General features: G+C 41.4%; 1 protein-coding gene across 1 annotated transcript in view; it reads left to right on the forward strand.

Moving 5' to 3' along the window:
* Nucleotides 1–1827: 1827 nt before the first annotated feature.
* Nucleotides 1828–17052, forward strand: part of PLD5 (phospholipase D family member 5) — a 127020-nt gene continuing 111795 nt past the window's right edge. The window contains exon 1 of the mRNA XM_063125639.1: nt 1828–2111. Coding sequence (XP_062981709.1) covers nt 1923–2111 — 189 coding nt within the window. The 5' untranslated portion in view covers nt 1828–1922. The remainder of the gene's footprint in view (nt 2112–17052) is intronic.

Below are 17052 nucleotides of genomic sequence, written 5' to 3' on the forward strand. Positions count from 1 at the left end.
CTGTTACAGCATACCTCTCCTCATATGTACTGTTGTTTTTAAATGGATATCATTGTTTTTATACTGTTATTATGTTTTTGATGGTTTTAAATTTTGTATACTTTTTAATATTCAGTTTTTAACTTTTGTAAACCGCCCAGAGAGCTTCAGCTATGGGGCGGTATATAAATGTAATAAATAAATAAATAAATAAATAATACTAGCATGAGACATGGGGTGCCTGTGAAATATTTGATTTAATTATAAATATACAAGGAGGACCAATTGAACACTAGCTGCAGACACCTTAAAAAGGTGCTAAAATGGGTGGCCCTGCATCAGATTCCTAGACAGCCATTCGTTTGGCCCCTCTCCCACTGCACCCCCAGTTTAGCAAACTCCAGCTACAATCTCCTCACCTGGCTTGCCTCTTTCCATTCAAAACTAGCACTTTTCAAAGGTTATGTTGGGTGCATGGAGGTGGGGAGAGGGAAATCGCACCAATCCTGATGTCCATCGATGCACATGTTCATATGAACAGAGGAATGTTGTGAGAGGCTGAAGGTCCACATAGATTCATCTTAGATCTGTCCTATTAGAAGGCTGAAGATTTCAGGAAATTCTCCCCATTAAGAACATGTGCCATCCAAGCCTGTATATATCTACTCAGAAATAAGATGTAATGAATTCAATGTCAATTACTTGCAGGTAAGGTGTAAATTTTAATTCTATCAGTGGAGGCTGGTGGCTCCAATTTCAGTGGGGCTGTGAATTCATTCTGGGTTTCAGTCAGAACCAGCCAGAACTCTAAAGCATCCCTATCCTCAATTAGGTTCAGCACTATGGACAGCTTCTGGCTGGTTCTGACTGAAACCCAGAATGGATTCACAGCCTCACCAAAAACGTAGCCACAGCTTCCACTGAATCCTATGCACCCTTACCTGGGAGTAAGCCCTATTAATCTCAAGGGGTCTTACTGCTGAGTAAGCACACATACGCTGGCCCTGCGGGATTCTTTTGTTAACCCTAAGTTGCCCAAGGGAGCAAGACGGCCAAAGTCAGGGCATTTAACTTTTCAGGACCAAGGACAGGGACAGAGCGGCACTCTCAGGGTGCCGCAGACGAACGGCGTTTGTTTGAAATGTAGGAAGAAAGGGACGTTTCGAGTGAAGGTGGCGTTGGCGGCGGTGATGACGTGAGCGAGGGCTACTCCAAGCACGAGCCTCCCTTTTCTCTACTATAGCTTCTTCTCTCCCCCTCAGCCTGTGGCTGCGCAGAATAAACCATAAGTTCTCTCGGGAAGCCTCTGCCAGCCGAGCGAAGCTTGCGAAGGAGGGGACCTGTTCTGGGCGGCGATAGAACTTTTACCCGGCGGTGGCGGCAGCGGCAGCTGAGGAGGGGAGGCGCGGAACGAGTGCGGGGGACGCAGCCCTTCCACTGCACCAACCTGCGGGTTGGCGGAATCCAGCGAGTGGGAGAGGGCGCGCGCCCCTCGCTTCCAGCTGCTGCTGCCGCCGCCGCGTGCGCCCCTCCCTCCGTCCCTGGCTGCGCGCGCGAATGTGTGGCTGCTGCCGCTCGCCTGCCTGCCTGCCTCGCTTTCTTTCTGGGGTCCCCGCTGCTGCTTCCAGTCAGTGCTACAAGAAGCCTCTTTGCGCTGCCCTCGCTACGGAGTGCTGCTCGGCGGGGGCAACAAGCGGCTGCTTCTAGTTCTGCCTTCTCCTCTAGCCGCACTTTGACGAAGCCTCGTTGCGCCTGAGCTTCCCTCAGGCGGCGGGCTTCCACCCGTTCTTCTCGCCGCTGCTGCTGCGGCTTCTTCTTTGTTCCTCACCACCACAGCCCCACCTTCTTCGGTGTCGCTCGCCTTCCTCGGGGCACCTCTTCCTCCCGGGGCGTTCTTCTCGCTTCCCGCCGGTTCTGCCTGGACTTTGCCTTGTCATGTCAAGATGGAAGGCAGGAGCGACTGGCTCGCCTCCTCGTCCCGCCATGAGGGCTTCGAGCAGATGAAGCTGAAGAGCCGACCCCGCGAGCCCTCGCCCAGCCTGACCAGAGTGGGCTCCAACTTCTACAGCTCCGTCAAACAGCAGGACTACAGTGCCAGCGTCTGGCTGAGGAGGAAAGACAAATTGGAGCATGTAAGCCCCCTTTCTTTTGCTATCGCCTCAGGCACTTGACTGGCCGTCGTTCATCTCATTCCTCCTCACAACAGCCCTGCCAGGCAGGCCATTCATTGCCCCCATTTTACAGGTGAGGTAGAGTGAGAACTTTTGACCGGCTCGAAGAGTTCTTAGCTGAGGAAGGGTTTGTACACGGGACTCCAAAGGGGCACAGAGCAGATGTGATACACCAACATTGTTTCTCAGCATAGGCTCTCCCAACCCAAAGCTTCACCCCAGAGTACCTAAAAAGGAGTAAGAACTTGTGATGGTCCTGGAAGGTGCCCCTAAGGCTACAACCCTAAGTACACTGACTTGGGAGGAAGTCCCCATTGAACTCTATGGGGTTAACTTCGAGGGGAAATGTATAGGATTGATCTCTAAATATAACAGAACAAGGTTAGCCTCTCTAGCAATAGCATAACATAACTTCCAGTAGCAGTAACTCAATCCTACTGAATTCTGAACATGTTTTATGTTTCCTAGTGTTACATAAATGTGTATGTTTGACCCCCTGTTTTCTGGACTAATGTCTGCTGCAGACCAATTTCATATCTCCACCCCTCACCCCCCAAAGACATGTACATGGATGGGTCAAATTCATCTCATAGCCAGGAAGTTGTGGTATCTTTTGTGATTTTGTGGAATTCCCCTCCAAATGCATGTGTGTTGGAATATTGTGACTATGAGCATATGTGTGTTTTGATTTTGCATTCCATATTCCTTAAATGGAAATGGAAACATTCTGTACTTTAGCATGTTTTTCCTTCCCATACCCTATGTGGGAATGAATGCAAAGTGAATTTCTTTCCAGCATCAATTTCTGCAGCAGCAGTACAGGTTAAGTAAGTGGTTTTGGGACCGGGGAGTTACTGAAGCGGTGGCTGACTGCAATGAATATTTTAAGGCGGGGGGGGGGGGGGAGAACTGTTAAGGTGCTTGGAGGTATTCCTGTGGTCAGAGGTTTCACAACAATAGACTGTGTTCTTACGTAATTTTTTTAAGGAACTGGATGAATAATGGCATCTTAGGTCAGCATATTTTGAATAGGCTATTAGATGGCTCATAATTATACACTTTTGCTCTTGTTCCAAATATGAAGTTTGCTGCATGCTTATGGGGAAACAAGAATATTATTGGTTGTTATAATGCAGCAGACTTACTTAAGAATATAGCTACATACAGTTCAAAACTGACTTTGTGCCATTGAAGAAATAAAAGTAAGTTCCTTGAAGGAAATCACTGTATCAAAATATAGTGTATTTTGCATACATATTAATGACATATTGCTAGAAAATGAATTGGTGCCAAAAATGTAGTCTAAAACACATAGACACAGCAGTACAATAACTGACAGGCAGGAAGTATTACATTCTTTATGTACAATACCATAAAATACTATTTATTTAGGAAAGGCTACTAAAGGAAAGGAGTGAATGTTCAGTAAAATATGTTAGGTGTTCGTGACCAAATGTGTTGTAGTAATAAACCTCATGACAATAATTGATCACTGTGGGAAGTGAAGCTCTTGGTATATTATTATAGAAGTGCTAGTTCTGAGCTGTCTTAGTATGACATATGTCTATGTTGATTCAACAAGGCTTCCCATCAATGGCTAGTAAACCAAAAGGAAAGGCCACAGGCTTTGCTTTAGTAGGCCTCAGGGTTGGAATATAGAAATATTAGTTTCCTGAACACTGACTTTTATTTTGAAGCACCTCTGTACTGATTATAATTTGTATATCTTAATGTGACACATCCCCTAACCCAATTTGTAGCTTATATATTGCAACTCAAGGTATTAGCCCTGCGATAATAATATAATTATGACAAATATCAAAGATATAAAAATGATTCCCCATCTCCTTGCAATTCTGCTGTACACAAATACCAGTTTAATTTACCTTATACAAGGTGATAAGATTCCATAATCATAAATCAGTTCTCTATCATTCAGTTTCCCAACAGCACAAACTGACTCTTTTTGTTGTTTCTTCCCTTAGCCCTCCCTCTGAGTGAGGACTCCACTTAAAGGATTAAACCATCTAGTCTATAGAGGTTACACTAGCAGAACAGATACCAGCTCTTTTTAAGGCAATGAGCAGAAATGCTTAGAACGGCACAGGTCAGCAGACCTCCCTTCTGTGAGCTCCACTGACCTGCCCTATTTCTGCTCATTCTGGCTTCTTCAGGAACCACTAACTTCTCATTGTGCTAGCACTGCTAGTGTACAGGAAGCACTGGATACTGCCAAATTCAGTGGAACAGAACTATGAAGTGTATATAAGCATGTACAGAATGTCAGACCAAATGACAAGGTCTTGCAATGTATCTGAGAGATGTCCAGTCTTGGGTTTTGGCTGAACGCTACTCGTTAAAAGTATACACATTTACCTAGGAGTGTCTCACTGAATTTAATGTGTGGAAATATGCATAGGTTTTGACTATTAATGGTGATCATGCTTGATGACTAACAGACCAGTGCACTTTGCATAATGACCAATGGCACTAAATTACAGCCTCATCATAGGTACATTTAACTTATTCAGTGGGACTTACTCCCAGGTATGCACGCAAAGGACTGAAGCCATAGCTTAATTCCATATATTCTGGATTTGTGGAATACTGTTGTTTACACAGCAATGATGTGAAAAAGTTTCCGGTAACCTGTTTCAGATTGTGTAATATTTTTTGGAATTGAACTGTGATAATTCTGTGATGATCCAATAACTTTACATCAACACTAATATGAGCAAGTTTAGTCAGAATATGTGTTTATATATAGCTAGTGTGAACCTAGTTATGAATGCACTGTAATGTAATGCATTTTCTAGTAGTGCATGTAATGTGTTGTGATTGATGACTCTATCCATAGCAGGCAATAGGCAATGAGTTTGTCATTGGACCTAGCAGGACTGGCAGTGAAGTCTTTTTAAAAGGCCCACCCCTGAGCTCTGATTAGACAGTCTAGATTGCGGGTAGGGCTAGCTCCTTACATAAGTGACTTTCTTCCCTTCACTTGAATGAAGACACCAGAAAATGAGGAACAGAGCCAAGTGCAGCCTGTCATCTATTAATCCATTCATTAATCTATGGCAGCAGCAGAGGAAATATCAGCTGAACAGAACCTCCCCACAGCAGAAATGGGAGAGGTGAGATATCCTGGAATACCTGAGGCATGGGCTGAGGATGTCCATACCCCAGTCTTTTTAGTGATATGATAAAGAATGCCGAAGTTTGGCTGGAACAAACTACATTATGCACCATTGTGGGTTTAGGTCATTTCTTTTTTCTTTTGCCTCCTTTTCCTGTAGGGCTTAGAGGTAATCTTCTGTCCCAGTGATAACATTGACCACAGTATTCTTGTGTTTGTTGTGAAACTTCAACTGGGCCATTGCTACATGGATAATAGCCATGGAGCTTGTTGGATTTGAAGGAGTTAATCATTATTATTTTCAAGAACAATGACAGAACTTTCTAATATAGTTGTGTTTTGCAGTCTTCAAACTGTGATAATCACTTTTTACTTGCATGTATGTACAAGGTATGACTTATAATAAATGCAGGCACCTTGATATATACTTGATGCCTGTAAATATAAGCTATATAGCCAGCTATGCATGTAATAAGCACAGTCAGCCTAATGCTGGCACCTATTTTACTTGGGGAAAGGTCTGAGAGGATCATACTGAATCCACCAATTTGTTTGCAGTGCTTTAGTTTGGATTGAGAGGAAGCAAGGGATTAATATATCATAGAACATCCCTAATTCCATGCCCTTCTTTTGCCATATCCCATGTACTAGCATTAGAATTAAATCACCATAGTGGTGAAGCCCTCCGGTCAATAAGGGGTATCATCATGGTTCTTACAAACATTCAATTTATGTGCCTATATCTGGTATGAAGGTTCAGGCAGTGAAACAAGTATATTGCTATATTTCAGATATCTCAAAATCTTATTTAAGTTCAGCAAAATAAAAATCTTTAACTGATATAACTGGAATTATACTTGAGACAAGTTGGTCAACTATATTCTACTTATGAAAATCTGTAAATCGTAGGGCAGAGCATGAAATTATTGGGATGATTTACTAACTTCAAAGGTTTTTGCTTGGTCAGTATGTAATTTACACTATATACTGTTGAATATAGATATAGATATAATTCAGTGAGAAGTAGTTGTAACTCCAATAAATCTGAAAATTGTAACTATGTACACTTTTGTTCATTATATTATTCAGATTTTTCTTGTACTGCCCTTAGATTTCAAGACAGATTTGTTACTAAATAATAACGAAATGAAGTTAATACTCCGTAAAAGAACATTAGATTTTGTACCTTTATATAACTCATTGCAGTGATGACACTTGATAGAAGAACTAAATCCTTTCACTTTTATGCAATGTTGGCCTTCCATGTTCATTTATTTATTTGTTTATCTATCTCACTTTTCAGATAAATAATGTTAATAACTTAGAACAAAGAAATAAACTCCAGGGACATATTGCAGAACTGAGGACTAAGACTGCCTGTTTGCCATCAATCTTCACCAAAGCATTGGATGAGGTGCTGCAACCTCATAAACATTCTAATAGCTCTGTGAAAAGCAGTCAGCTAGAGAGATTCAGGGTTATCTGGAAAGCAAAATGAGACCAGGGCTCAAGAGGAAAGGGGATTTGAGAGGTGAGGGACATGGAAGCAAAATGGATGAAAAGAAGGAATAGAATAAGCAGTAGGACCACAAGTATGGCTCTTCGGGAACAATGGGTGGTGATGGCAAAGGTCTTAGAGAAATATTGCAGAAACCTTGGTTGGAATCCTGTAAACTCATCCCCTTTACAGCCTTCCTTTGCACTATACCCTCAAAATCTGCTCTGAAGGTTATAGAAGTCGCTAGAGCACATCTGGAGGGTTGCAGGGGCTAAAGGGGGGGGGAGACAGACTCATCATGTGAGCAGAACTCTGCACATGAGATGTTCAGCCTGCAGAGTTAAATATAGTAGGAAAGTTCCTGAAAGGGGGACTAGATAAAATAATGTACACATTACCTAAGTATAACAGAGTATATGTGTGATGCTTTTTTCCCCGGCAGCTGCACATGTCCCTGTCACCCCAAAGATGTGATTGCACAAATATTACCTCAGATTCTAATGGCTTGGTTATTTATTTTCTCCCTTACCTGAGAATTCCCCCTCAGCTTTGCCTTTAACTGAATAGGGCAAGTCAATTTCTTCACTTAGCAAGAAGGCTAACATGCCCATTTGTCCATAGCAAGGAGCAGATGCTAGCACAATACTGGACAGGTTTTGCAATGGAAATTTCCCTGTAAGGAAAAAGGAGATCATTTTACCAATATGACAGCCACTTAACACATTCCCAAAAGAGAGCAAAAGAGGACATGGATTTGCATAGAATTTATGTATGTTAACTAATATGTATAGATGCAAACTTAGAAATAATTACTATAATTTAAACAGAAATACATAGTGGGGAAGAATGTGACCAGGTGCTTTCTCAGTCTGCTGCCCAGGTGCTAACCGTTGATGAACAACATCCTCTCTTTTCTTATGGCATTTTATATTTAAACTGGGCTTGGACTGGACTGCCTTTCAAATAGAACACTGTAGTTGGACTCTAGTATTATACATTGAAACCCTGTTTACCAAATACAAGAGCGAGTGGCCAGGTGGCTTGCGCTTAAATCAGCACAGTACAATGTGTGAACCACCAACTTGAACACAGTCCACCAGGCATACATCTTGGCCTGCCAAGTACTTATCAACTCCCCTGATTTTCAGCCCCAGTCAGGCAGAAAAACAAGGAACTAATCAAGACCCTGGCAGGTCACTATATGTGACTGCCAGTCTGCAGTTAGACTGTTGTTTTAAAACTGAGCAAACAAAGATTCCTTGTCCAGGAATCAATGATAAATTACAATTGCATTTACATTTCATTTTTCTGTGCATCCCTTTTCCTATGTACTTGTCCAACTCATAGGAAAGTCTTATTTGGCTAGATATAATTGGACACCGAAGATTTTGGTGCTAATGGATAGGGAAAGAGAAAATGAGTTAACTTTAGGAATTCTGTCTTTTTGAAAATGCAAATGCTTTATCTAATTCTTCTTATGCATCATAAGGGATTCACGGAATAGGGAAGTCACTGAGATACAGTTCTCCTGAAAGCAAAGGGGGAAAACAAACATAACTTTTAATCTGTGTCTAGCCTTCACAGCTTTTTCATTTGTACATTAGAGTAAATGCAGAACACCCAATCAGAAATATAAAAGCCCCTCTTCCCTCTATGCTAGCGCCCTGGTCCAAATTGGTGGCCCTGCACCTACTCTGGAGTATTTTTTTAAAAAAAGGCATAGCTGCTAGACACAGAGTTAGTAATGTCTGTTTTGGCCATAAGACAAGCCTGATAGAAGGTTTTTTTTTTTAGTGTGCAGTTGGACACGAAATGTGCAGTTAAAGGGGGAAATGTGCAGTTGGAAATCTGATAATGTGCAGTTGAAAAAAGTGGTGAAAGAAAAATAAGACACATGTTATGTGTATGTGTTTATTAAGAACTTAACAATAGACAAAGTCAGGGATAGCATGTAACACAAATTATATAAGGATGCAGGGGGAAGAGCCCTTGACAGTGTGACTGATGTTGTTGGGTCCTGTGACAGGGTTGCCTGAAAAGATGTGAGGGCAGATTTCGCACTTAGGTCTATTGCATGGTCTGGTCCCTCTGTCTGTGTCTCTGTCCTGTGTACTATTGCTGGTTAGCAACTGCTTCAGGTTGGAAGATTGTCTGTAGGCCAGGACTGATCTGCCTCCCAAGGCTTGTGTGAGAGAGAAGTGATCCATTGCAGTGGTGATCCATTGCAGTGGTTTCAGTTGGGGGCTGTAGGCAACAACCAGTGGTGTGTACTTCTCTTGGTCTGTCATCCTTCCTGGGTATCCGTATGGCCCTGTCAATCTGTGCTTAAGTTTAAGGTGCTACTAGTGTTGGTGATAATCTGTCCAGTTGTGGAAGAGAAATAATGTGTTTGGCTTGGGTGGGGTGTGTGTGTGTCTGACAGGGCATTTGTACAGTTGGAAAAATTTGCTTTTAATAACCCTGCCTGATAGAAGCGTGAGCGGAGCTCACTTCTGTCTTGGAACAAAAGGGTCACAGAGTGCTGGTGGCCAGCAGACTGGTGGAAGAGAAATGGAAAATGTCTTGCTTTGGAGATCAGTTTGGCAGCTCAGGATGTGAACACTGGATAGGTATATAGCAATCATGACTAGCAGTGTAGGACAGGTGTCCCCAACCTTGGGAACCCATGGGCACATTGGAGAAACTGCTGTTGGCACCACCACACAATGCCTAATCAGTAGATTGCCATTTTAATGTCTGCCTGGATTTTAGGTTCCATCTTATTGAGCAATTTCTGTTTTGTTCTGTGTCTGTTGGACACTGCAATGTTTCTTTAATAAGGGATTGTCTAATTTGGCCAATTGCTGGTGCTGCAATACAGTTAACACTTATTTTAAACATATGGTTTGGCAATGTTCAGTAGCTGCACTGCATTGGGTACCCGTAGTGTACGAGGCTGAAGCAGGAGTGCTGGCAGGGTTTGTGGGAAACAAGAGCTTTCTTCACATCTCTTGAGAATGTGTGGTGGTGCAAGTTATTTATAAATGCTTATATAGAGTTACTGAAATAATAGAATAATTGTTTCATTCCATTCTTGTAACTAGTACATGGAATAAACAGCTCAGTATGTGTGTGTGTGTGAGGAAGGATTCTTCTTCTTGGCTTGTTACCTCTACAGCTTCTCCTGTACATCTGCTGAAGGATTGTCATCAATTCATTTGGACAGAAAGTATTCAAATATAAACACTTTAAGCTTGTGTAATTGTTGATTTTGGAGATAACAACTAGTTACACTTTAAAGACCAGTAATGCTATATTTTCCAAATTAAGCAACACAGTGCTTGGAAATCTGTTTTACATCTAATAGGCTAGAAGGATCATTTATAAGTGATACCTTTATTTCTTTGGTGTAGGGGTGTGGAATGTGTGGCTCTCCAGATGTTGTTGGACTGCAGCTCCCATCAGCCCTAGTCAACATAGCCAATAGCAGGGAATACTGGGAGTTTTAGTCTAGCAATATTTGGAAGGCCACATGTTCCCCATCCGTGCTTTAGGGGCAATATAATTTTTCATTGGTGTTGTTACACCACTTGATGGTTTGCGAGGGTCTATATGCTACATAAAAGAGGTCATTGCAAGCCTTGCAATTATAATGTATTGAGATTTCAGCACAACCGAGACCATGTCTTCTGTAATCCATTTGACTCCAGTGTACCTTAATGGGACCTTGATTTCATTTATGCAGCTTCTGATGTGCTCATAGTACAGTAAGGGGAGTTTGGAATTCATGGCCCCTGTAGCTGTATCTGACTGCTTGAGTGATCCCATTGCAATGTTGCGTTAAGGTTGCTGTCTGCTTGTAATATAAACTCTGTCAAGCCAAAACCATAACGAAACAATTGAGTGGAAGCAGGTCAAAAGTGCTCCATGGCTGATGGGGTTGACAATTTGAAGGTCTCACAAAAGGAAATAAAATAAAATGATAAAGGATCTTCGATCAGTGAAATGCAGTACATCATTAAATCTTCTCCAGCAAGTTTTCTGCTGTGAAGTCATGACTGGAATTATTTGTGAGTCAAATTGAGCAAGAAAACTTTTAAGTTGAATAAAAATTAATTTTTCAGCCCTTATATTTTTCTTAAAGGGAACCTATAAATAAGGCAGAAAATAAACAGTGAGAAGTGTCCAAGTGGGCCTCTACCAATTCCATCTCAAGCAACACCCACTGCTTGTTCAACAGAGGATTTTTAAAATTTCCTTTAGTAACAGTAACATTCATTTCTGGATCAGGACAGCCCACTTGGATTCTGCCCAGTACTACAACAAAGAACATTAGATATTACATTAGCTAGTGCAATATGATTCTTAAGGTCTGAGGAGGACTTAATTATGGCTTAATTGTAATATATTTCTTCAAATTGTGCATATTAGGTTACCTTGAAGGACCACATATATAGAAATCCCTTCCCATCTGTATCGGCCTTCAGAGTGCATCTAGCACTTTCTTGCTCTCTTGCCAGGCCTAGGCCAGCCTGACCAGAATGTACTCCAACTACTTTTCTTTCTTCCCATTTTGTAATGAGTTTCAATTGGCCATGGAGCAGTCAAAATCTAATCTATCATGTCATGTTTCCCTTTAGTGCCAGTTTCTATGGGGATCCCATTGCATGGGGTCAGCAAAGTTCACCCAGTGCCTGCAATTCTCATTCCTGCTCTTCTTATGCCTTTAGTATAGCTTTGAACATGTGGACATTTAGCAGAGTTAGGGTTGCTATTGTTGTGTTTCCCATTCCCTCCACATGTGCTGGCAAACTGACACAGGGCACCCAATCAGTGAGACTTCTTTTGTTGGAGGAAATCCCATGGTAAAAGCTTAATGGTTACACACTTCAGAAATACTTAAAGCTGATAGATGGTCAGAAAGCTTTAGGCTCCAAGATAATGTACAGTCAAAATGCTACTGACTAAAATAACAACCTGGTTTCCCAGTCGCCATCTCAATGGTTCCAAAAACGGGTTCCAAACCCAAGCAAGGCAGGGAAATGATTCCTGGTCTGTTCCATCAGGCAATCACAACAGGACATTCTGGAAAGGATGATAATGATGATGATGATGATGATGATGATGATGATTATATTTATTTATATCCTGCCTTTTGCTCAATACTGGGCTTAATATACCATCCCAGGGGAGCTAGTCCAAACGAAACCATACGTTGGTAACTCAGGGAACATGGCCACAGCCTAAACAAGATCACAGGGAAGGTAAACATCTCAGGCACAAGAACTCCGGTGTAAGTACTTTAGCACCAGGAATTCCCTGCCAGCTGAGTCTACAGAGAAAAAGTTCAACAATAAAAATCAACCCCAGTCTACCCTTACACTGAGCAGTTGATAATACACACAATCACAGGGAAGGTAAAACCTCAGGCACAAGGAGTCCCATGCTTGTACTTCAGCTCATGGAATTCCCCGCTACCTGAGTCAGCAGAACTGACCACAAACACACAATCAACAGCAAATTCGAGTTCAAGTCTATGAAAAGCCTCACACAATCCTTAGTAATCCAAAGTCCAAATAGAAGAGAGTCCATGTGCAGAGTGCTTTCAAAGCCCCAAACAGTGATGGATCCAAACAGGGAGGGGTTTTAGGCCATGAGTCCAAAGATGATCCTAGCAAAGGCTCCTCACCTTTGTTCCAGCTTAAAAAGGGAGGCATAGGCCTGCCTCAAACCACCCAACAGACAGGGCTCTGGCCCATAAGCCATACCTATGTCCAAACAGGGCGGAACTGCTCAGCCCACCAAGATGATGCTACAATCTAAATGACTCCTTCAACAAGCCCCCCCCTTTCTAACATTCTCAAGTTCCCAGGGAAACTTTACAGTCTCAAGGCCAAGTGGGGGTGAATCTACTCTCTTTTTTCTCTTTTCCTGAGAATCCTGAGAGATAAGCTTGCACAGACATTCCAAACTAGTTCTAATAAATTTAACTACAACTTGCTGAAACCTATACCTGACAGCTACTTGCATCTGTAACCACAGTTTAAAAACATTTACTCTGATGAACATGAATATTCACCGCAGTACTGATGCAATTCAAACAAGTTCTAGTATACTTTGGAATCATTAAAATAAATTAATTCCATTGATTTAAGTGGTATTTAAGCACATTTTAATTTGCTCTGGATTTAATCCAATAAGTAAAATCTAATGGAAAATGTACATCTACTTCTGAGTAAACATGTTTAAGACAGGGCTTCCTGCTATCCTCCCTTCCTTGCTACATATTATTAATCTTTCTCTGTCCTCTGGTTCATTTCCTTCTGCTTTTAAACATGCTACAGTCTCTCCCATTCTCAAGAAACCTACTCTTGATAGGCTATCTCTATCTAACTACCGACCTGTCTCTTTGTTGCCGTTTGTTTCAAAGATCCTGGAGCGTGCGGTCTACTCTCGCTGTCTTGACTTTCTTTCTAGTAACTCTGCTTTGGATCCATTTCAATCTGGATTCCGTCCTCTGCATTCCACCGAAACAGCCCTTACTAAGATCACCAATGATCTCCTTACTGCCAAGTCTAAAGGCCATTATTCCGTTCTTATTCTCCTTGATCTAACTGCAGCCTTTGACACGGTTGATCATGATCTTCTCTTAGATTCCCTTCATGACCTTGGATTTTGTGGCTCTGTCTATAACTGGTTTGCCTCCTATCTAGCGGGTCGCTCTTTCAGCGTGTTGGCTAATGGCAGCTCATCTTCCTCCTTTCCCCTTTCAGTAGGGGTTCCGCAAGGCTCGGTGCTTGGCCCGTTGTTGTTTTCCTTATACATGTTGCCCTTGGGCAAGCTTATTCAATCTCATGGCCTCCAATATCATCTGTACGCCGATGATACACAACTATATCTGTCATCTCCGGAACTTTCTCCTGATGTTCACGATCGTATCTCGGCATGTCTTTCAGATATCTCAGCTTGGCTGCTTCATCGTCGCTTGAAACTTAACATGGCAAAGACTGAATTGCTTGTTTTTCCTCCTAAACCTTCTCCTCATCTCTCATTCTCTCTTACTGTCAATGATGTTACGCTTACTCCGGTCAAGGAAGCTCGTAGCCTTGGCTTTATCTTCGACTCCTCGCTCTCCTTTATTCCTCATATTGAGGCAGTAGCTAAATCTTGTCGATTTTTCCTGTATAATATTGCCAGGATTCGATCATTTTTGTCTGTCTCTTCTGCCAAGACGCTTGTTCATGCACTGGTTATTTCACGGTTGGACTACTGCAACCTTCTTCTCTCTGGCCTTCCTTCTTCTCACATCAGTCCGTTGGTTTCTGTTCACCACTCTGCCGCAAAGATCATCTTCTTGGCTCGCCGCTCTGACCATGTTACTCCGCTTCTGAAATCTCTTCATTGGCTTCCAATTCACTTCAGAATCCAATATAAACTTCTCCTGTTAACCTTCAAAGCTTTTCACGGTCTAGCTCCTTCCTATCTCTCCTCTCTCATCTCACACTATTGCCCCGCTCGTGCTCTTCGCTCCTCTGATGCCATGTTTCTCGCCTGCCCAAGGGCCTCTACTTCCCTTGCTCGGCTTCGTCCATTTTCGTCTGCTGCCCCTTACGCCTGGAACGCTCTTCCAGAACATTTGAGAACTACAAGTTCAACCACAGCTTTTAAAGCACAACTAAAAACTTTTCTTTTTCCTAAAGCTTTTAAAACTTGATGTTGTGCAGACTTCTACTGTTACTTTCTACTGTTAGTTTTTCCCTACCCAGTGCCTGCTTACCCTACCCTGTACCTGTTTGCATTCTCTTCCCCTCCTTATTGTTTTACTATGATTTTATTAGATTGTAAGCCTATGCGGCAGGGTCTTGCTATTTACTGTTTTACTCTGTACAGCACCATGTACATTGATGGTGCTATATAAATAAATAATAATAATAATAATAATAATAATAATAATAAGACTGTGTTGTGATAGATCAGGACTGAATCCTTAGCTCAAATGTTTTGGCCTACAACTCCCATAATCCCTCACCATTAGTTGTTCTGGCTAGGGCTGATGGCAGTTGTAGGCCAAAATATCTGGAGGGCTAGAACTTGCCCATTCCTGCCTTAAGTGGTCATTCTATAATTTCTTTGAATGAACTGAAGTTAAATATTGTAATGTAGTGAATAGTACATTTTAATATGTATCTACATTTGCAGATTATGATATTTCTGGTTTTTAAAAACTACATTAGAAGTTTATTTAAACGTATGATGATGTTTGATACTTGGTTGGTCTGGTTCAGCTTGGTTTATTATTATTACCATCCTTTTCAAAAGGTTCTAATTCCATGAGGTTTTCTAAAACAGTAAAAACAGTAGGGAAGCTTTTCAAGTTAATATAGCTTAATACATTGCTATAAATTCTTATTGAGTTGATAGTAATGGTTAAAATCAACGCTGTAGTTATAAAAGAAGAAGAAGAAAAGGACAGCTAATATATCTCTTGTCAGAAACTTAATGGTAACTTAGTGATATTGTATTATTCTGATAAATGTGAGATCATTCCTGTTATTAAACTGTTTCTTATGGTTCAGAAATACTAAAGTACACACCAAGTATTCCTTCTCATGTGGGCTTTCATGATTCATAAGAAGAGCCATGCTGGATCAGACCAAGAGTCCATCTAGTTGAGCACTCTGTTCATACTGTGGCCAATCAGCTGTCAATCAAGGATCCACAAGCAGGACATGGTGCAAAAGCACCCTCCCACTCATGTTCCCCAGTAACTGATGTAAATAGGCTTACTGCCTCTGATACTGGAGGTAGCACATAGCCATCAGGACTGGTAACCATTAATAGCCTTCTCCTCCAGGAATTTATCCAAAATCCTTTTAAAGCTATCCAAATTGGTGGCCATCACTACATCTTGTGGTAGCGAATTCCATAGTTTGACTATGTGCTATATGAAGAAGTACTTCCTTTTATCTGTCCTGAATCTCCCACCAATCAACTTCATCGGATGATCCCGAGTTCTAGTATTATGGGAGAAAAATGACTCTGTATCCACACTTCACTTCACTTCAGCAGAGGATCTACCTCAGAGATGGGGAACAAATTGATTGCCAGATGTTGTTGGACTGCAACTTTCATCAACCTTCACCATTGGCTATGCTGCCTAGGGCTGATGGGAATTGCAATCCAACAATATCTGGAGGGCCAGGCATACCCCATTCCTGGTCTAGATTTATGTGCACAAAGGAATATGAAACTAATGTGAGGGGTCACTTGTTTCATAGGCCACTGAACTGCAAAGGCTTATGTTGTGAATCATCCATAAGTTTCACACACCTTATTACATTTTTTTTTAAAAAAATAAAGAAGCAGAGATGATAACAGGCTGACCTTATGGTCCCACTTTAATAGATTTTATTTATTTATTTATTTATTTATTTATTTCGTTTCATTTCATTTCATTTCATTTCTATACCGCCCAATAGCCGAAGTTCTCTGGGCGGTTCACAAAAATTAAAACCATGAAGAGCATAATAGATGGCTGCTACACCAGCACTAAGGGAAATAAAATGTAGCTAAGATCCTTCTTCTTTGAATATTCAATTTTCTTTTGAAATAAAGGCAACAAAAAGAACATTGCTTAACAATATAACAAGGTAATTAAGGACGTTAAGTATCACTAAAATGCTCCTCATATACCATCTGTGCCAAGTCTTACAAGTTTTTGGTGCCAGCTAAAGACCTAGTTGTTCACCCAGGCTTTTGATTGAATTTGTTATGTTATATCATGCAAACTGTTATTTATCTGTGTTACTGTTCTCGCCTGTTTGATTGCTTTTTGGTTGAGGTAGATTTTTATTGCATTTTATTCATTGTACCCTACTCTAGGAGTATTTTATATTGAAAAATGGGTAATATATTTCCTAAATAAATACATACGTAATACATAAATGAAAGGGCACTTGCTGATTACAGTCTGTGAATTCTGTGCAATCCCATCACAAAAATACAAAGCACAAGAATAATGGTAGTAGCAAAAGTTAAATCAGCAACGTCAATAAACATTTGCTTTGCATTCCTAGAAAGTCACTCACCACCCACTAATCCCAATGTATTCCAATGACATCTCCAATTTAGCCATGCATGAAAGGCAACAATCAGCACAAGATGACAGTGGCAATGAATGATGACATCCCCCTACCCAGTACACACACCCTCCACACACAATACACAGGCATGCTTGCAATAATAGGAAACAGTGACTTCCCCACCGGCTTCCTATGAACCATCAGTCA

Source organism: Elgaria multicarinata, chromosome 4 (assembly GCF_023053635.1).
Source record: "Elgaria multicarinata webbii isolate HBS135686 ecotype San Diego chromosome 4, rElgMul1.1.pri, whole genome shotgun sequence".
Lineage (NCBI taxonomy): Eukaryota > Metazoa > Chordata > Lepidosauria > Squamata > Anguidae > Elgaria > Elgaria multicarinata.